The sequence below is a fragment of the Tasmannia lanceolata genome, unplaced genomic scaffold, assembly GCF_043159265.1.
Source record: "Tasmannia lanceolata isolate RefF3 unplaced genomic scaffold, GAP_Taslan_0.1 ptg000025l, whole genome shotgun sequence".
NCBI lineage: Eukaryota > Viridiplantae > Streptophyta > Magnoliopsida > Canellales > Winteraceae > Tasmannia > Tasmannia lanceolata.
Genome location: NW_027518702.1, coordinates 11,769,879 through 11,792,417, shown reverse-complemented (window position 1 = coordinate 11,792,417; position 22,539 = coordinate 11,769,879). Strand labels below are relative to the sequence as shown.

Below are 22,539 nucleotides of genomic sequence, written 5' to 3'. Positions count from 1 at the left end.
TTACCTTTCTCTTTTAACCACAACACGATCGACCCATCTATTTATGGGCCAACTAGTTGTATCAGAGCATAGGGCGTGTTGTGTTGAAAAACAAGTCCAAGATTTTTGCATGCATGTTTTTATTCTATTTTTCCGTGTAACTTTTTTCAGTCAAAACGTGGCTTATAATATACCAATTTAAATATTTTTTTAGTCTAGTTTCCAACAAAAAAGTGGATCATCGATCAGAGTTTTCTGCAAAGAATTATTGTCAAAAGAGTGGACATATGTCAAAGTGGACTGTTTTTCAAGATTCGAATTTTCAAGAAAAGAAATTTCCTTCAAGTGTTTGGGTTGGAAAGATAATCTATTCGAAAGGTTTTTAGGATGATTATGGTCCATTTAAAGGTTTAACGGAGAGGATTTGTTTAAGGTTGTTTTGTTCGAGTAAAGAACAATTATCTTCTCTATATCTCTTGTGGTGATTCCATTTGATTGGGTGGTGCAAAATTTATAGTGCAAGAAAGAGAACGATACTCTTTTCTTATTCTAAAGATTGATAGTACCAGTGTCCGCTTTTGTGTTCCGGGAAAGAGAACCAATTTTCTCTTATTGCTCCGATGAGTGTTGGGGAAAAGAACAAATTTCTTTTAATTCCATTGGCATTGCAAGAAGGCAACGATTATGATGTTTGATGCACCATGGAAGCCAATATTGTCAAAGCTTCATTCAAAGCTTTCTATTGGAACTTCGAAAAAGTAGAAGCTAAAACCTCCCGTTTTTGCTGTTTAGAAAGAAAAACCGACCACAAGCTCTTTAAGAGAGAAAGCTCCTCGCCGTTGAAAGAGATCGAAGAAGGTTCAACTATTTTCAAAGCCCCGGTTGAAGCTGGAAAGCATGGAATTTTCAATAAATTTTTTGGAAAGGTGGCAAGCGCAAAGAAAGAAGCTGAAGAAAGTGCATCACATGTCGTCATTCATTTCTTACCGCATATAGTCTTCGTGGATGATAATCGTAACCTATTGGAAGAAAGAGAACCTGTGGCAAATTTGAAGAATCAGATTGAGTTACTTGAAAGAGAAATTGCTATATTGAAGATGAAGATTTCATCAAGTTCAGATGATGATCATGTTGATGAAGATTAGAAACGGTTTGAGATTTTGATTTAAGGTGGAATGTGGAAATTATAAATCAAATTAATATTTGTATGGTTTTGTGGAATGTCTAAGTAGAAATTCTAAAATACGCTATGATGGAGAAAATCTTGTGATATTTCGGGCTGAAGAAATGAGATAAAAATTCGGGTTAAATCTCTCTCTCTCTCTCGCTCGAAATTATATGAGATCTGCTTTACCTCCGCATAAAAAGGAAAAATCACACGAGATTTTAGGGTTTCTTCCAAAAAAACACACGACATTTGCTCTTGTGATACAGAGAAGAGGGGAGAATTCTCGCCATACCGTACTGCCATACCCCTCCATCCCGTCCTATCCCTGATTTTGCTCACTTACCATACCACTGTATCCCACTCCCCGATTTCCTTTGGGTTTTCCTCTCTCTAAACGCACGACAAAGCCCATTTCTTCTTCTTCTTCTATCTCTCTCACTGTAAATACCCCAAATGCCCCCACTTAGAAAATTGGTCCCCCCGTTAAGAGGGGCATTTTTGTCTAAGAGAGTAATATTGGACTAGGGCTTCTTTAAGACAGCCTACAAATAAGACTTTTGGGTATTCAGCCATCTCAATATATTTTCTTATGATTTATTTCATAGAAAAAACAAGTTAATCGTAGTTATCGTTCTTACTTTATGGGCATACTATAAATCTGCATAAAAATGAAAAGGGGCCATTTCGATACATGGATTTTATAATCCAAGATTGTACTAAAACCTAGATTTTTTAAGCAAAAACCTAGATTTTAAATCCTAGAACCCAGATTTTAAATGCGTAAATAAGGTGCGTTATTACTTAGTTTGGTTAAATCCAGATTTTAGCTTTAAAAAATCTAGGTTTTAGATTGTAAAACCTTGTGTTGGCACTCAATCTGGTAAAATTCAGATTTTAGTTTAAAAATAAAGGTTTTAGCTTGCAAAACCTAGATTTTAGATTAAAAATCTTAATTACGCATTTAAAATCCAGGTTTTAGGATTTAAAATCAATGTTTAACTTAAGAAATCTAGGCTTTACATTGTAAAATCCTGGATTGTAAATGTATCCAAACGGTCCCGAAGTTTTCGAAGAAGAATGCTAAGTGGAAATTATTAATAAATTATTAACAAATATCATGTGTTATAAGTGGTGAATTAAAAAAGCAATTTGATCATATTTAGTTTATTTTAAAAACATATGGAGATAGCGTGACCGAGTGGGGAACCCATCAAATCTCCACAGTCAAACTCCTATAAAGCAAAGTGTGTTTCACTCATTTGGAAAGTCGAAAAGGCTGTTTTAGTTATTTTAGCAACAAAAGGAGACGGAGTAGAAGGCATCTATATATCTCCCATCCACCAGTGATAATGTGATTTTCGGGTTTCAAGCCATCAACCTAGTGACAAATTTCTCAATATATATCTATAAAGAATTATACAAAATATAAACGTGCAAGGACCCATCTATATATCTATAAAAAATAGGGATTTGCTAGCAGAAGGCATTTCGCTGATGCCTGTTGCATGTGAGGGCAGCCACCTCATGAATGAAGACAAAATCTGCGGAAAAGTGAGCCCGTGTGGCTGCTCTCACGTGCAACAGGCCATCGGCGAAATGCCTTCTGCGAGGGACTCTAGCAAATCCCTAAAAAATATAACAAAATATGAACGTACCTCATCCATCTATATCCATAAAAAATATAGTACAAAATATAAACATTCAACGATCCATATTCAATGGCCAACAGAGCTTTTGGCAAATATATGATTAAAATGGCTGATATTTTTGCCTGTGGCCGTCCAAGGTTGAGCTCATCACTTGAATAGTTTATATCAATCAAGGTGGATCCCATGTGTAGGGGTGCAACTCGAGTCGGGCGGGTCGGGTTGGGTTTTTTTTCCGGAAAATCCATTATTCCCAAACCCGGTCCTACGCATGATAATTCTCTGGTTGGGTCGAGTCAGGTCGGGTTTTTTCACGATGATGTGTTGGGTTTTTTCACGATGATGCGTTGTAGGAAAAAAAACAAATCTTCAAACCAAAAATCGCTAAATTTGTTTAATCAAATGTATAAATTTAAAAAGGAAACTATATTTCCACATCACAAACATGATCACCTCAATGAAAACAATTATATCAATATATTGAAAAATATATTGCTATGTTATTCAAGAGATAATTAAAAATGTCTGAGTACACCTACATAAGTCGAGTCGGGTTTCTGGTTTTTTTTCTCTAAACCCGACCCTACGCAAGATTGAGCCGGGTTTTTAAACTAAAACCTGGCCTTACCCAAGACCCATGATTTCTAAACCCGACCCATGCTATTTTCGGGTCGGGTCGATGTGGGTCGGGTAAAACCAGACCCAAATTGCACCCCTACCCGTGTGCATGGAGATAAGAAACACGACAATACGATGCATCCCGGTATAGTTACAAAATTCTCTAAATAAGTGAGAAGTTCTTTGTAAATACCCAAAATACCCCATTACCAAAATTCGTCCCCCTCATTAGTAGGGGCATTTTTGTCTCTGAGAGTTGGACACTAATTAGGGCTTCTTAAGAAAAGCATATAAAAAAGACTTTTAGGAGTTTAAGGAGTTTTACTAAACCCTAAAACACGTTTTGTTCAGCCCCAAGAGGAGATTTACGTGAGAAAGGAAGAGAAGATCGTGACTTGAAATCGGAAAACACGGATCAAGTTAAGAACTATGTTCTTGAATGGTGTTTACATTCTTAGAAACCCTAAACTTAGGATTAGTGTAATCAAAGGATGAGATTTGATGATTGATATTTCTTTGAATAATAATTCTCTGATTGATCTCGGACTCTTTGGGGTTTGTATCGTTCTCCGATCCCCAACGAACCCAAGATCAGATTCTTGTGGCCTTAGAAATTAAGATTTTAGGGATTATGACCTAAAAGTTTTGATTATTTCACAATAAATATTTATGTAGTTTCGGAGCGTGAATTTGTGTTTGATGGATTCCTCTCGTCACAAGGAGTCCATTGGATCCCACCTCACACGAATCGAAGTTCAATAAAAAAAGATTTGAATTTTTAAAGATTTGGAGAATTCGGGTAAAATCAGGAAGTTCTCGTGGACAACCTAGTTCTGCACTTCGGTCCTCCATCGAGGGTTTTTGGACGTTCGATGGTGGTCTCGGCCGCCCGATTCGGGCGCCCGAACATAAGTGAAACGGAAACCCGAGAGTTGGGTTTTCCTTTGGAAGTTCTCAGAGACTCCCGAAGGGGCTTCTCAAAAGGTTGTTCGGACGTCTGAAGGTCCAGTTCGGGTGCGTGAACCTACTTGAATTTGTGAAGTTGTTTTGGAACTCTGGAACTTTGGTTTATTGATTGGGCCTATTTCCTAGGGCCCTTTATTGATAAAGATGATTTGTATGGACTAGGTGATTGACACTTTGGGTGGACTTGAGAGGAAGAACATTCGGTATTGAGGCCCGAAATAACGTACTACTTTGGGTGATTCGTTAACCAGGTTGATTCGATCTATTGATACCTTTGAGATTTTATATATGTATTGTGCTTATATAACTTCAGAAACTATTTGGGTCTAGCATGCCTATCTTTCACTTGCCAGCTCTTTGTTTATTGTACCATCACTGCTTGGTTTTCGTTATTAGTAAAATAAACCTATAAAGCCTTTGATAATATCTGTTATGAACCTTTATATTGTTTTCCGAACCTCTGGAATTGTCTGTTATGGACTTTGGATGCCACCAAAATAACCCTTATTTAAGTTAAATCTTATTTGCAAATAGGACATTATGGCCACTTTAGAAGCCAGTACTCTTTTCCCCATCTGTCTATGGACGGACAAAGATTCGTTAGTTACACGGCAATGGCAATTTCTTCTATTTAGATTTGGATTATAATCATTTACTTTTTTTTCTAAATACTTTCTTTTGTTCAATCTATGTGGGGTTTCATTTTCTTTCTTCCACTTGCTTGCTAGAACTAGTTCCATGTGTGAGGGTTTCAGCTTTGGTCTATTCCTTTTGAAGTTCTGGGTATTCTTTCCTTTTAAAGTTATGGGTATTATTTCTCAAATTTTTTTGGTGTACTTTGGGGGTCATGAAACCAATTTGGGGGTAACTTTGTGCTTTGCTGTATTCATTTTTTAAGTTCTGAGTATTCTTTCTCAAAAAAATTTTGGTGTAGTTTGGGGGGCCAAGAAACCAATTTGGAGAAATGATAAGCCAAAATGAAACTTTGTGCCACAAACCAATTTGGGGAAATGGCAAGCCAAAATGATAGTCTACCAAAACTATCATGTGAGGCTGTGAAATGTAGAGACATTTCGCGGAAAGCCATTTTACTTGCAGCAAATCTCTACATCGAGCCAAACTGAAATGGTTGCCATTGTTGTTGTTTTCCTCTACTGAAAACTGCCATTTTACATGAATTTTCTTTTCTTTCAATTTAAATTTATTCTATCCCGTGCATCGCACGGGTTGTCCCACTAGTGTATATGTATATACTTTTGCACCGTAGAAGAACAAAAATACTTGATAAGAACAATAGACAAAAATATTGGATAAGAACAATAAAAAGAAGGGCGATGATATTGTCACCCCCGCTGCAGTAGGCATGCGCCCCCTTTTAACGTGATTTGACGTCAAAAAGCATTAAAGTTGCCCACTGTTCATGTCAAATCACGTTATAAGGGGGCGCATGCGTACTGGAGGGGGGTGTGAAAATAACATCTTCCTAAAAAGAAACCTTCAAAACAAGGAGAAAATGGGGCAAGTTAGCTCTTTCCTTCAAATCACAAGCTTGCACACAAGAGCTTCAATGAAAGTCTTCCCAGTAGAGAATTTCTACAAAATTAAAAAAAAAAACTCAACAAAAATGAGTAAATGGAGATTAGGTTGGCCAATGGAAAGTGGAGAATTAATGGGTGAGATAAGTGGTCGTGGTTATGTAAAAATAGAGACTTAATGGCTTAGGGATGGAGTGGTGAGTTTAGACTTTCAAGGAAAAGTTTGAGTTTGAAATAAGAGGGAAGTGGAAAGATTGAGGAAAAGATGGAGCAAACATACGTCTCACACATGTGCAACCTTGACCAACAAAATGACCGAAATGCCCTTTGACAGAAAATTACATTTTTGTCCTCGGCACAACTCTCAAAGATAAAATAAAATAAAACTATGCTAAACAAAATTAGCTCCCAAAAATTACACTTTAAAATTATACATTGTTTTGTTCAAGCATGCCAATTGTATGGTCTTTCCATGATTTTTTGCTTATTTTGAATAGGCATTACCCTAGGAGAACCACTTAGGAGACACCCACTACGCTAGAATGAAACAAGCACTACCAATGAATGAAACTACTTTCTCGGAATGATACATAGTTACATACTACCCTAAATTGAATCTCTGTAGCGTATAATGATATACCCACTACCTTAAAAATGAAATGCCCACTATCCTATAATTGTACATCTACTACCCTAGTACCCTGAATTGAACTACCCAATTGTCCTATTGACCCGAAAATAATAATAATAATAATAATAATAATAATAATAATAATAAAATTTGGTGAAATTGTTTGAAAAAAGAGTAAAATATCATTAACCAATAGCAAATTAAGAAGTGTAAAGTAAAAATAGAGTGCTCTTATTGAATGGGGCTGGGGAGTGGGGGATGTTGAGAGTCATCGCTGACTCGTGTCCACGTTGCCGGAGAGGCCGGGCCGGCACGGCGCGGTGCGAGCCGAAGTGGCCTGAAATAGGAAGTTGATTCCTAGTGGAACTAGGAATCCTAGTAAGATTGGGAGACATGTATGGCTGTTTTGCAGTTGGAATAGGATTCCTAAATCGGTAGTTTCCTTTTGATACAATTAGAATTAGAATTGAATTAAAATAGGACTTTAGATATGGTCTATATAAAGAGAGTGTTGAACGGTGGGTGAGTAGTGTGTAGAGAGAGAGAGAGAGAGAGAGAGAGAGAGAGAGAGAGTTGTGTGTGAGTATAGAGAGCACAACATTAATAACAGGGAGGAGAATAGCCTCGTCTGCACAGTAGTGTGTTTGGAGAAAACGTTAATTAACGTTTTGAATAATGAAGCGGGTGTACGGCTATTGCTATTGAATAATATTCAAGAAGAATTCTCTCTCTATCTCCTCTCTCCATCTCCTTTGTCTTTTGTGGGTATTGCTTCTTGCTGTGACTTTGATCAATTAAACAAGGGTATCAGGCTTTAGTGCTTTGATCTCTTGATTTTCTACAGGGGATGTCCATTATCTATATTTTTTATGCGAGTAACTTCCATTATCTATATTTTTACATGAGTGACCCTTGCAGATTAGTGCTTTGGCAATGTCTACTCTCCACTAGCACTTTGAAATTAAAAGATAAAATTGCTGTCACTCCACTCTCATCCACTCTCCACTAGGGCTGCAACTCGACCCAGGTTGGGTTAGGTTGAGGCCCACCCTAGCACAACCTGAAACCTCGAGTCAAGGATGGTCAACCCTAATCCAATGCACCTTTAAATTTATCAACCCTAACCTAACCGATCAGGTCGGTTTGAGTCGGTAGCGTTCAAGTTAGCCTAGGGAAAGAAATAAAAAATACAAAAAATTAATTCTAAAAATATGAAAATCAAGATAATATTAAAGGATGGAGGTCCGGTTCGGGTCGAGTTGGGTTGCCGAAGGCCTCAAACCTAAGCCAACCCGAAATTATGGGCTTTTCCCAATCCTAACCTAACCCTAACCCTAACCAAACCCAAACCGAGGAAATGCCAATGCAACCCGGGCTGAATTTGGGTTCAACCCATCGGGTTCTAGTTGAGCCCGACCCAAGTTGCACCCGCACTCTCCATTGGAGCTTTGAAAAAACTTAAAAAAAAGTGTTTGGTCACCCTCCACTCTCCACTCCATTTACTCTAAAAAAAAAAAATCATTGAAACTTGACGGCTTCGATAGGATTCTCTCTCCGTCTCTTTTAAATAGGGGTATTTCCTTTCATCCCTCGCTAATCACTTGTGGGGTTGAAATGTCTCTTAAAGCTTTTCTTGTTTTCGGTGCCCTCTTTCCTGCTTTCATGCTCATCTCATGGGGATTTCTCGAACCACAGGGTCGTGAGTTTTTGGGACATTGTTCTCTCTTTAATTTTCTTTCCATCTCTTCGACTTTCGTTTCTCTAACCTTCATAAAAAAGAAGTTGGGAGGAAGCTGCACTTCTCTATCTTTGTATTACATGCGTTTTATTGCTTTCCTAATTCGATTGATTTAAATAGTTGGATTATCCATCTTTGTTATGGTCCTGACTGGGACCCGCCTAGGTATGGGACTAGATGAGACCCAGCCTTGTATGAGACAGTTTTAAATGGGCCTAGCATAACGCGTTCCATTAGCTCTGGAGCTTTTGGCGTATTAGTTAGGAAGTTTACATTTTGTATCAGAGCAAAAACCACATCCCGTGTTTGAGTTACGGAAGGGCGACCTGTGGAGAGGATTACCTAAAAAGGGCTAGCTGATAAAAAGCTAGAGTGGGCTTCCAGAGAAGTGGTGACCTGTGGAAAGGGCTACCAGGAAAAAAGGAGAGAGAGAGAGAGAGAGAGAGAGAGAGAGAGAGAGAGAGAGAGAGTGAGTGTTAGGTTCCTAACCAAGACACGCCAAAAGTTCTAGAGCTAATAATAGAGCTAATGGAACACGTTAGGCCAGGCCCCTTAAACCTGTCCCATACCAGGCTGAGTCCCACCTAGTCTCATACCTAGGCAGTCCCCACACAAGACCATAACATTCCACGATGCTTACACTTCTGCCTTGGAGGCATACACACACACACACACACACACTCTCTCTCTCTCTCTCTCTCTCTCTCTCTCTCTCTCTCTCTCTCTCTCTCTCTCTCTCTCTCTCTCTCTCTCTCTCTCTCTCTCTCTCTCTCGTATGCACACACAAATTCTCTCCCTAAGAAAGGGGTTAGTGGGGCTTTGGCGAGACATTCTTCTTTGGAAGCATTTTGCCATGAGAGCAAGGGTGCCCTTTTGGGGTGGGGGAGTTTCTTTTAAAATGACAACCACAATCCCTAAAACCAACAATAAAAATACTTAGATTTAAAAAAAATAAATTTGTTTTAATGTTTTTAGGACTTTTTATATCCTCTTCTCACTCCCGGGGTGGGGGAGTTTCTTTTAAAATGACAACCACAATCCCTAAAACCAACAATAAAAATACTTAGATTTAAAAAAAAAAATTGTTTTAATGTTTTTAGGACTTTTTATATCCTCTTCTCACTCCCACCCTCTAAAGTCTTTCCATCTCCCTCCCTTCACCCACAATGGACCTCACAAATATTAACAAATATTCCATGGAATATTTTTTCATGGTGGCCAAACATTGGCTAAAGGTTTACCAAAAGAAATATTAAATACCCTATGGATCACAGATTTCTTTGTAGCTATTAAATAAGTTATGCTCTGGCTGCTTTATGTCATAAAAATTTAGTTATAAGAAAATATATTTCTAGCATGAACCCGCATAGTGCATGCCATTTTCATGTATTATATAAGATAAAAACTGTTTAGTCGCAGTTATTTTTTCTTATACTTTATTAGTTAAATACCTCACTAAATTTTGGGTAGTGATAAATCGACCCCCATATATCTTAAATCGACCCCTTTTAATGTAAAATGTTAGGGCGTATGATTAAAGTTTTCATCTGCCGTTAAACACCGTACAAGTGTACAACTCACACGCCCTAATGTTTTCCGTTAAAAGGGGTCGATTTAAGATATATGGGGGTCTCACTCCCATAAATTTTTAAATAAAAGACTTTATGGTGACTACAATCCCTTCTAATATCAATATTTTTCTTATCCATTCAGTTGGCGATGGACATGGCTTGGATGCAGGGGAAGCTGGAGTATCTTCGGACAATAACGAAGACAAAATAATTATGGATGATTGTGAGTTTGTGATACAACCTTCAATACTTTATAGTAAATACCTTATTGATTTACTAAAATCAATATTGAATACCTTATAGACATAATTTACTTAGTAGCTATAGAATAATTATTACTTTAAAACTCCGAATATAATTTATCTTGTAAAAATTTAGTCACAAAACTACTTATTTCTTGAAGACGGACTATATGAGTTTGTGATTCAATTTTCATTTCTCTATAGCAGCGTATTTGGATTGTAGAAATTAGGCGCTTGAGTAAGTATTCTATTCTGATTCTGCCAGAGTCTGCCATTTGGTTCAAAATAATGAACGAAATCAGGATGAAAATGGTACAAAGGGGAATTGAAAGGGGAAAATTTTTGGAATCTTTTTCCCATCACTTAGAGATGTGTAATGCTGATGAAAATGGTACAAAGGGGAAAATTAGGGAAAAAGAGTAATGCTGATTGTAAATCTCACACAGAAAAAGAAAGAAATTCCTTTTGCTCTAGCTATATAGTAGTAGATAATAACCAACTGGATTTCCAAATAAAAAGACATTACTATAAGTAGCATCAATTTTATTAAGTTAAGCCTTGGTATGGTTTCAGACACTCATAAAAGCGGTGGAGGCGGTGGAGGTGGGTATGGCAGTGGAAGCGGGTATGGCGGTGGAGGCGGTGGAGGCCATGGAAGCGGTATGCTTTCAGACCCTCATAAAAGCAGGCAAGGTGGTGGGGGTGGGTATGGGAGTGGCGGGTATGGCGGTGGAAGCGGTGGAGGCGGGTATGGCAATGGAAGCGGTATGCTTTCAGACCCTGATAAAAGCGGGCAAGGCGGTGGGGGTGGTGGGGGTTGGAATGGCAGTGGAATCAATGGAAGCGGGTATGGGAGTGGCGGGTATGGCGGTGGAAGCGGGTATGGGAGTGGCGGGCATGGCGGTGGAAGCGGGCATGGCGGTGGAAGCGGTGGCAGTGGCGGTGGGGGTGGTGGGGGTTGGAATGGCAGTGGAATCAATGGAAGCGGGTATGGGAGTGGCGGGTATGGGAGTGGCGGGTCTGGCGGTGGGAGTGGCGGGTCTGGCGGTGGGAGTGCCGGGTATGGCGGTGGAAGCGGTGGAGGTGGGTATGGCGGTGCTAAGGTAAATGAAGTGCCCTGTCGACATGGTTGCAACTAGCAAAAATTTCTCAAGAATATCAAACATGTCAGTTTACGGAGGCGCTCTAAATAATATTTGAATGATATGATTATGGTTCCAATTATTTGGGAATTTTTTCTCTTTCCACGAATTAGATGGAAATGATTAGGGCCGTCAATAGATCCAGACATTCTGATGGATCCTCCGAATCCGGACGTTAATTAACATGATCTAAACATATCAATAGGATCCATGGCCTATTTTGGATCATCAAATGTGAGATCCGAAAATTTTCGGATTGGATATGGGCTTGCAACAGATATCCATTGGATAGTCACAATCCGAACTGTTTTACCAAAATACCCTCGAAATTTTCACAATGTTAATAATTCTTTGAAAGGTATTTTCGTCAAAACCTGTAATTAGTAAAGTGGAGTGTGATTTCAAGACTCAAAAGCGACTTCTCGCCTCTCGTGTTTTAGGTTTCTTTTTTCTTTTTTCTTTTGCTATGAGATTTCAAGAAAAGAGAGAAGAGGAGAAGAAATTTCGAGCTCCTCCTCTGGCTACCGATCCCCTCCACCACCTCCCCCAATACACCACTTCCACCACCTCTTCTAAGTCCTGGTTGCCCCTCCATAATCACCTCAAAATCACAGCACCACAATTATGCTTTCATTATGCTAATCTATGGAGCATATATGTTGTCATGAACATACTATTAGTTCATCATTTTGTTATTAGTGAATGTTACTATTATACATCATATTCTTGGATAATAGTTATACATCATATTCTTTGATAATAATTGTACATTATATTCGTATAACTCTTTTTCAAAAAAATTAATTGTGTACATAGCTTAGTGGGACATAATAGGACACTCCGATGGACGATCAGAATTAAAACAGATCGTGATCGTGACGTGGAAAGTAGGATCCGAAGAACAATCCGAATCTGATCCGACCGATAAGAATTTTGAATGGATTGTGATTGTGACATAGGTGGATCCGTTGACACCCCTAGAAATGATATGACTATGATTAATTTGGACGAAAATGATCATAAATTACAAGACCCTCTAAATAATATATGAATAGGGTTGGTTCCAATTATTCTTTTCTTGTGTAAAAAAAAAAAAGAAATTTTAGAAATATTCATGAAAATGTTTTCGTACATTTAATTATGTGTGAAAATAATTTCGTACCTACTAGATATATACGAAATTCCAGAAGTTTGATGAAATTTGTCTTGTACGAAATTTGCATTCGTATGCTCCCAAACTGTACGAAATCCCAATCGTACGAAAAACAGATCTGTAACCACTTTTGAAATTTGTGCGGGAGTTTTCCCTCTCATTGGTGCCTATAAATAGGCCCTAGTTTTATTCATTAAGGGGACTCTTAATTGGTCTTTTGATTGGACTTAAATTTGAACCTTAGGACTTTTAGATTCGGTTCTTTGAACCTTTTAAGCACTTGCCCGAACTTGTCGGAATCCGACTGAAAAATTCACAGGAGAGATTTCAGAGGGAGATCAAGGTTTTAAAGGCCTTGTCTGATCCCCTCATTTGAATTCTCTGTCGAATTGGTCGGAAAGATTGATTGGCGAATCGGAGTGCCACCAATTACTTTGCCAAAGTTTCCACCGGAGTTTTTCTTTTACCTCAAAGGTCATCACAAACAGGTTTTTTTAATTTTCGTTTTGAATTACACATAGGATAACTAGAATTAGGGGGAAACTTAGGGGATTAGGGTTTCAAGCCCTAATTCTCTAGGTTTCTTTCCAAATTCTAGTTAAATTAGATTAGTTTTTCAATTTCAAGTGTAATTATTCAAATTCGAAAGAGCTCTAGTGATGAAATTTGAGATTTATGGGCAAAGCTCCCATAATTCCCAAGAATTCTCAAAAGAGCTCTATGTAATTTGAAAGTTACAAGAGATCCAGTAGGTAATTTGTTAGAATTATGTTTATGATAAACCCTAATATCAAGATTAGAGTTTGGATCTCATTATTTTCAAAAGATTGAATGAAAATTTCAGAAGTTCTTGAATTTCGTATGAATTGTTTAATAATTTTCGTATGAAAATATTCGTACGAAATTTTCAAATATGTAAGAAAATTCAGTAATTTTACATTCTTGGGAATATTTCAACTTCAAAAATTGTACGAAATTTCATACGAAATTAGGTTTCTATTCTGTACGAAATTATAGAAAGGCAATAATTTTGTATGAAGTTGTAGAAGAAAGATCTAACTAAAGAAAATCTTTGAATTCTTTCGCAGAATCCCATTCATAAGACCATGATTTCTTGGGCGGGAGTGGTCCCTAACACCTTCCACTCACGTAACCTAGTTCAACCTAGAATTTTGGTTAAATCTAAGCCTTACACGGAGTTAATTAAGGGACCTAGGCCCAATCCTTTGGGGGGATATGATCCTACTCGGTACTCGGTTCTCGGTTCTAGGATCCCAAGCCAAGAACCGAATGAATTCTCGCGGTTCCAGGATCCCAGAACCGGAACTGAACCACCAAATCCTAGAACCGAACCGAACCAAATAGGCCGATTCGGTTCGGTTCTTCGGGTTGAACCGGAACCATGTCCACCCCTACTTTTAGGCCATGTTTTACAACCATGTATTTTTTCCCATGGAATATTAGTTTATCAAGTGGTGAGGCCGGGGTAGGGTGATAAAATGAAAGATTTTCTATTGATCTTGATATTTCCAATCAAGCCCGAATGAGTGTTTTATAGAACGCTCAAAGGGATAAACATAGAAAGGAGATAAATCTGGAAAGAGATAAGAATAGAATATATCCTAACCTGATTGCTAATCTAATATGGTTGCATAATATATCTGGGTTACCTCATCTAACCAACTTGCTTAATCTAACCAATTATTCAATCTACCAAAAAATTCTCAGCAAAAATGAGTAAATTGAGATTAGTTTGGCCAATTGAAAGTGGAGAATTAATGGCTTAGATAAGTGGTCGTGGTTATGTAAAAATAGAGATTTAATGGCTTAGGGAAGGAGTGGTGAGTTTAGAGTTTCAAGGAAAAGTTTGAATTTTAAATAGGAGGGAAGTGGAAAGATTGAGGAAAAGATGGAGCAAGCATGCGTCTCACAAATGTGCAACGGCCAACAAAATGACCAAAATGCCCTTGGACATAAAATTACATTTTTCTCCTCACCACATCTCTCAAAGATAAAATAAAATAAAACTCTGCTAAACAAAATTAGCTCCCAAAAATTACACTTTAAAATTATACATTGTTTTGTTCAAACTTGCCAATTGTTTGCTCTTTCCATTATTTTTTGCTTATTTTGAATAAGCATTACCCTAGGAGAACCACACCCAGTCACCAACTACCTTAGAACGAAAAAACCACTACAAATGAATGAAACTACTTTCTCGGAATGATACATACTACGCTAAATTGAATCTCTCTAGCGTATGACGATACACCCACTACCTTCAAATGAAATATCCACGACTATAATTATACATCTACTACCGTAGTACTCTGAATTGAACTACGCAATTATCCTATTGACCCATAAACCTACCTTGCACACCAACTACCCCAGAAGCACGCACTCACTACCCCGTACGCACGCTCACTACACCTAGCACTTCCTCTACCGTAGAAGCACACAACAACAACCCTAGAAGCCTGCAGACCTCTCTGAGATAAATAGTCTTTTCTGTGAAATTCTAAATGTGCAGTAAGTCTCCGTATCTTATTGGTGAAATTATACTTGAAATTCAACATACCCTGTGTTTTTTTCTTTTTCTTCTTGCGGAATAACCGAGATAAATAATTTTTTTACCATAAAAAAGAATAATTCACCCACCAATTTTGCTTCAATTTTATTAGAAGTAAACTCATTTACAGGAAACCCCAACAAAATGGGTGAACTTGTTATCATTCAAAATAATAATAATAATAATAATAAAATAAAAAATGGGTGAAATTGTTTGAAAAAATTTGAAAAAGATCATTAACCAATAGGAAATTAAGAAGTGTAAAGTAACAATACAGTGCTCTTATTGAATGGGGCTGGGGAGTGGGGGATGTCCATTATCTATATTTTTTACACGTGTGACTTCCATTATCTATAATTTTACATGAGTGACCCTTGAGGATTAGTGCTTCGGCAATGTCTACTCTCCACCAGCACTTTGAAATTAAAAGATAAAATTGCTTTGTCACTCCACTCTCATCCACTCTCCGCTAGGGCTGCAACTCGACCCGGGTTGGGTTGGGTTGAGGCCCACCCTAGCCCAATCTGAAACCTCGAGTCAAGGATGGTCAACCCTAATCCAATCCACCGATCTGTCCCATTTTTTCCAAATCAGGTCCGTTTGAGTAAGTAGGGTTCAAGTTAGCCTAGGGAAAAATAGAAAAATACAAAAAAATATTAATTCTAAAAAAGATGGAAATCATTATAAAATTAGAGGACGGAGGTCGGGTTCGGGTCAAGTTGGGTTGCCGAAGGCCTCAAACCTAACCCAACCCGAAATTAATCGGGTTTGCTTTTCCCAACCCTAACCTAATCCTAACGATGCCCAAACCAAGGAAAAGCCAACACAACCCGGGCCGAATTTGGGTTGAACCCATCGGGTTTTAGTTGAGCCCAAACCAAGTTGCACCCGCACTCTCCATTAGAGCTTTGAAAAAACTTTAAAAAAAAAGTGTTTGGTCACTCTCCACTCTCCACTCTCTGCTCTCCACTTCATTAACACTAAGAAAAAAAACATTGAAACTTGACGGCTTCTATAGGAGTCTCTCTCCGTTTCTCTTAAATCGGGGTATTTCCTGTCATCGCTCGCAAATCACCTGTTTTAGTGGGCTTGAAATGTCTCTTAAAGCTTTTCTTGTTTTCAGTGCCCTCTTTGCTTCTTTCATTCTCATCTCATGGGAATTGGCGAACCACTGAGTCGTGAGTTTTTTATACATCGTTCTCGCTTTGTTTTTCTTCCCATCTCTTTGACTTTCGTTTCTCTAACTTCCTTATAAAAAGAAATTTGGAATAAGCTGCACTTCTCTAACTTTGTATTACATGCATTTTATTGCTTTCCTAATTCGATTGATTTAAATAGTTGGATTTTCCATCTCTGTTACGGTCCTGACAGGGACCCGCCTAGGTATGGGACTAGATGGGACCCAGCCATGTATGAGACAGTTTTAAAGGGCCTAGCATAATGTGTTCCTTCGTCTTTGGAGCATTTGGCGTATTAGTTAGGCACTTTACATTTTGTATTAGAGCAACAATCACATCCCGTGTTCAAGTTACAGAAGGGTGACTTGTGGAGAGGACTACCCAAAAAGGGCTACCTAGTAAAAAGCTAGAGTGGACTTCCACAGAAGAGGTGATCAGTGGAAAGGGCTACCTGGAAAAAAGGCAAGAGTAAAAGCCATCACAGGGTATGCCTCCAAAGATGGCAGAAGCGTAAGCATGGTTGAATTTATGGTCCTAATTGGGGACTGCCTATAGGTATGAGATTAGGTGGGACTCTGCCAGCTTGTATGAGACATGTTTAAAGGGTCTAGCCTAACGTATTCCATTAGCACTATTATTAGCTCTAGAACTTTTGGAATGTATTGGTTAGGTACCTAAGAATCTCTCTCTCTTCTCTCTCTCTCTCTCTCTCTCTCTCTCTCTCTCTCTCTCTCTCTCTCTCTCTCTCTCGTATGCACACACAAATTCTCTCCTTCTGAAAGGGGTTGGTAGGGCTTTGGCGAGCCGTCGTTCTTTGGAATCATTTTTCTATGAGAGCAAGGGTGCCCTTCTGGGGTGGCGGAGTATCCTTTAAAATGACAACCACAATCCCTAAAACCAAGTAAAAAATACTTATTTAGAATTTTTTTAAAATTTGTTTTCTATCTATTTAAGACTTTTTCATGCCCTTCTCATTCCCACCCTCTAAAGTCTTTCCATTTCCCTCCCTTCACCCACAATGGACCTCACAAAGATTCACAAATATTCCATGGAATATTTTTTCATGGTGGCCAAACTTTGGCCTAAAGGTTTACCAAAAAATTCTTAAATACCTTATGGATTGCAGATTTCTTTGTAGCTATTAAATAAGTTATGCTCTAGCTCTTTTATGTCATATAAATTTAGTCATAAAAAATATATATTTTTAGCATGAACCTGCATAGTGCGTGCCATTTTCTTATACTTTATTAGTTAAATCCCTCACTAAACTTTTAAATAGAAGACTTTATGATGACTACAATCCCCTCTAATATCAATATTTTTCTTGTGCATTCAGTTGGTGACGGAGATGGCTTGGATGTAGGGGAAGGTGGAGTATCTTCGGACAATAACGAAGACAAAATAAATAAGGATGATTGTGAGTTTGTGATACAACCTTCATTATTGATTTACTAAAATCAATATTGAATACCTTATAGACATAATTTACTTAGTAGCTATAGAATCCAAACCACCGAAATCACAGGAGGATGCAAGTAGTAAATCTGATTTCGGGAATCCAAACCACCCCACCATAGCAGTAATATATAGTAATACTATAATGACATAAATTTCTTTGTAGCTCAAGTCAAGTCAACTCAAGTTACTCAACTCAACAAAGCCTTTGTCCCAAACTTAGTTAGGGTCGGCTAAATGAATCCTTTAGAAAATTTTCTTTGTAGCTATTAAGTAAATTACCTTTTTAAGCTCTCACACTGTTTTGTTTCATAAATATTTGGTTATGAAAGAGTGCATTTCTGGCATAAATAATGTCGATGAGCATAGTGTGTAAAATTTGAAGGGAGCCCTTGCAAAAATAAGTGAAAGGAACTTTGCAGTCGTTACTATTGATGGACATCACTGTCGACAGCAAATTTCGCGTAAATTCACTAACACTGTAACAATCACCTTCCTCTTTTCCTTTTATGCCTTTGAGGGTGATGTCCAGCCAATGAGGGAGCCCTTTCACTTGATCTTTGCAAGGGCTCCATTCAGTCTAGCATTCCTAAAAAGAAATTGTTGTGAAATTTTCTTCCAAATATAAATAATATGGTGTACTTGATTACTGGTTTCTGTGAAAAACAGAAAGAATAGATGATTAGTAAAACATTTTCGGTGCGGCGAGATGGGGCACGGACTAGGTCGCTCTCTTTAAGGTGATTTTGCGCCTCTGCGGAAAAGTGATGCAAGCCTCTCCAAGGCTTCTTGGAGTAAGGATCGGGAGAGTGATAGACACACACTCAAATGCTCAAGAATTCGGATTCAAGAAAAACATATTTGCGCAAGTTTGGTAAAATGAGCGTATCTCCCTCGATATAAGTCAGAATGACTTGATTCAAAAGCCAAAATTTTAAGGACTCAAAGATCTACAACTTTACGGAAAAAAGTTTGCTCAGAAAAATACTGGAAAGGGCTTGAAATGGTGATGGAAGTGGATGAATGCGAATGGACAGGTTTCTGGAAATAGAGCGGGGCAAAATAGAGAAAGATAACTTCAATGGCTACTCTTCTAGGTTGCCAAGGAAGATAGGTAACATCAATTCTTCTAGATTGATGGTTGCAACTCTTCAAGGATGCAAATAATAGGGGAAAGCTCCTACTCTTCAAGGAAGGAGTGAAACTCTTCTAGGTTTCAAGGAAGAACTCTTCAAGGTTCAAGGGAAAATGCACTAAGCAAATTTTCATTCAAATATTCAACTAACTCCATTACATATGTTTGATACTCTTTAAATAGAAAAATACATGAAAAAATTCGTTCAAACTAGTCCACTAACTAGTTTAGGGACTCACATACCTCATTAATAGTTTATGAACTCTAAACACATTAACTAGTCAAAGCTAGCAAATACAGTCTACCAAAATAGCCATAACTCTTCAACCACTGAGGCAAATTAGGACCATGAATATCTTTTGGAAAGATAATTCAAAGACCTACAACTTCCTAGTTAAGCATTTTCTCTGATTCGTCCATCTAGAGGTCTAAAAGGGGACTCCAAAAAGTGGTCAGACTCATTAATGCGGGACTCCAGCTCGATCAGCGTGTCCATGGTGGTCTTTATGCTTAATGGATTCAAGTTGGACATGGGCCTTGTGTTGGGCTTGGATGCGGGCTGACCTTCTCACTTGCTTAGGATGGTTCATCTGGGCTTCAAACTTGTCAACCTCATGGGTGTGGGCTACATCATTCCCCCATTGTTTGAAAGAATTAGTCTCTGAATTCGAGGTATCATCATCAGTGGAATCTCCCATATAAGGTGTCAAATGGCGGACGTTAAACACATCATGTATCTTCATATGGGAAGGAAGCTTGAGACGATACGCATTGGGATTGATGCGTTCAAGTACTTCAAGTGGACCAAGCTTTCTATCACTAAGCTTGTTGTAGCTTCCAACGGGGTGACGTTCTGGTGGCAAGTAAGCCCAAACAAAATCTCCGGGTTCAAATATGACTTCACGACGCCTCTTATCAACAACCTTCTTATAGGTCTCAGATTTACTTTCCAGCTTACGATGAACATCTTCATGTATAAGCTTCATTTGAGATACAAAATCTTCAACTTGGGCAATGGGCTTTTCAGCAAATGGAATAGGTGCAAGATCTAGTGCTGACTTGGGTTGTCGCTCATAGATAACCAAGAAAGGGCTGCAACCTGTAGAACGGTTCACCGAACTGTTGTAAGCAAATTCTCCAAGTGATAGGCGGTCTTCCCAAGAGCGGGGATTGTCATCAATCAAGGTTCTCAACAAATTTCCCAATGATCGGTTTACAACTTCGTTTTGCCCATCAGTTTGAGGGTGGAACACAGTGCTATACTGCAGTGTGGTCCCAATACTCTTCCATAATTGACGCCAAAAGTGACTAAGGAACTTCGAGTCTCGGTCTGAAGTGATGGTATTTGGTACTCCATGCATTCTGAAGATTTCTTTGAAAAATAAGCTAGCAATGCGTGAGGCATCCATAGTCTTTCGGCAAGGTATGAAATGTGCCATTTTGGAAAATCTATCAACGACCACAAATATGGAATCCATTCCTCGGTGTGTCCGTGGCAATCCAAGGACAAAATCCATGGATATATACTCCCATGGTGCATGTGGTATAGGCAAAGGCAAATAGAGACCGGCATTTGTAGTTTGTCCCTTACCAATTTGGCAATTTCGGCATCTCATAACATAACGATGTACATACCGTTTCTGATGTGGCCAAAAGTACTTTGCTGAAACAAGCTGGAGAGTTTTGTCACGACCGAAATGACCTTCATTATGTATCTCACCAATCACCTTTTGCCGAAGAGAGCAATCCGGTACACATAAGCGATTTCCTTTGAAGAGAAAACCATCACATAAGGTGAAATCAGCAAGCTTCTCATCTTGAGCATATGATATTGTAGACACCCCATTTTGACCGAACCCTAAACCGTTGTTTTTGTTAAAAAATCCTTTAAATAGGTGAATTTGATGTCCCAAAATCAGTCCTAGCATAGGTCAGGGTCCCATTTAGGTCCCTCTAAAATTTCAGAAAAATCCATCGCGGTTTGCATAGCAAACGAGAGGGGTAGGTAGTGTTGTGTGAATATAGTGTCGCAGAAGGGGTGTGCATTATCCTGACCAGGAGGTGGCCTGGTGGGAATAAAACGTGGGTATTTTGCAGTAGATGGGTGTCCCAGGGCAATTAAAAGAGCACGAATTTATTCTCTTGATTTTCATTTAACTCTTTTCCATGGGCCACCCAACCCATTTAAAACCAGGTTAAAATGTACATGGGAGGGTTGTCCACTCAACTTAAGGGGCTAAAAATTATCCCAATCACCTATAAATAGAGAGCAAGTCTCTCATTTGAGCTCTCTCATTTTTCGTTGGAAAATTAGGGCAGAAGAGAGAGAAAGTAGATCTAAGAAATCCAAACCCTAATCCTCTTCTTCTCCGGCAAGATCTCATCGGAATCCGGCCGTTCCGCCGGAGATCCGGCCGTCGGAGTTTCTCCACATCATCTTCTTTACATCCTCTCCACTCCTATGGTCTTCAAAGTGTTAGATTTTTACCCAAGAACTCTAGATCTATGTTTTAAACCTTAGATCCAAAACCAAATTCATCTTCTCCGGTCTGAACTATAGATCTCCTTTTACCTTCTCTAATCTCTTTACAAGTCCCAAGTGTTGTTAAAAACCCCCTCAATATCCTTCAAACCCCCTGTTGATTCCAACAATGTTGCTGGAATTTGGGCAATTCTGTTACTTCTTTGTGAGTTTCGGCAAACGTTTGCAGAATCCGCCACAAAACTCCATGGATTCCGGTGGGAAGCTTGCCGGAATTTGATTTCCCAAACCTGTAATCTTGGTGGCTTCTAGAGAGGAGGAGCTAGACAGATCTTTGAGGAGTTTTTTTTTTAGAAAGCGAGGAGTAGTTTTTGTTTGGCTGAATATTTAGTCAATTCATTCTAACTCGAATCAGCTCGAAGCAAGGTATCAATAACAGTACATGAAAACTCTTTCTACAGCAGCCATGGACATGAGAGACCTGAGATCCAACCTTTAATTTGTTCCTCTCTTCACCATCACCATTGATAATTCCATAGAAATAGAGAACTGAGCAAAGAGAAAGACAGATTCGAGACTGAGAAATGAGTTGGGAGAAAGAGTACGGAGATAGAGAGATCGGAAAGGGAAAGAGCTGAGATTGTCTCCTCCGGTTGAATTTCAGGTGGCCACAACTCGTAGGCCAGTCAGAGCATCTGTTACCATTGCTATCTCTTCTTTTTTTCCATTGTCATTTCTACGTTTAAACCCATCTCAAACCCCTGTTATCTCTATCTCTCTCACGCCCGAGTCAGCATCCTTCAAATCTGAGTTACATCGCCATTTTCACATCAATTTCTGGCAATCGCAACTATTCTGGCGAGGTTCGCCATCTCCGGATATTGTGAGAGTGGCAGAAATCCCTGAAGGTTGAAGAGGATCGTTATGCTATAGCAATTGTACTCACAGAATTTTCGTTGGAATCTCCACTGAATTAAACAGAGAAGGGAGTGCACACATGATCCCCATGTTTTAGATGTCTCAAAAGATGAACTGGTTGGGGAATTCTGTTGTGCACTGGAGGGGATGCATTTTTTTTAAAGACAGCACCTGCTGGAGATGATGACCATATCCAACTGGAGAAAGAAAAACATTTACTTGATGAGGCTTTGATGGAAATAGAGAAAATCTGGATGCAAAACGACTAATTGTAATAGTCTGGCTCAAGTATTAAAAACAAGAGGACAGCAGTTTCCAACCAGATCCACAAATATATTGAAGCAATTGCAGGCTGTAATAAATCTATTGAAATAGATCCAAGTTACAGCAAGGCATATAGTCGCTTGGGC

At 38.7% G+C, this 22,539-nt stretch overlaps 1 protein-coding gene across 1 annotated transcript; it reads left to right on the top strand.

Moving 5' to 3' along the window:
- The first annotated feature begins 8,152 nt into the window (after positions 1-8,152).
- Positions 8,153-11,233, top strand: LOC143857641 (uncharacterized). The gene is made up of 3 exons (XM_077368086.1): positions 8,153-8,242; positions 9,995-10,075; positions 10,668-11,233. The coding sequence occupies exons 1-3, from the start codon at positions 8,158-8,160 to the stop codon at positions 11,231-11,233; spliced, it is 732 nt and encodes a 243-aa protein (XP_077224201.1). The 5' UTR covers positions 8,153-8,157.
- Positions 11,234-22,539: the final 11,306 nt, after the last annotated feature.

Excerpts from the sequence above, each read along its gene's own strand:
- LOC143857641 (XM_077368086.1), top strand. The coding sequence starts at position 8,158 with ATGTCTCTTAAAGCTTTTCTTGTTTTCGGTGCCCTCTTTCCTGCTTTC. Across the intron at positions 8,243-9,994 it reads ATTTCTCGAACCACAGGGTC|TTGGCGATGGACATGGCTTG; the intron begins GTGAGTTTTTGG and ends TTATCCATTCAG. Across the intron at positions 10,076-10,667 it reads CAAAATAATTATGGATGATT|ACACTCATAAAAGCGGTGGA; the intron begins GTGAGTTTGTGA and ends GTATGGTTTCAG.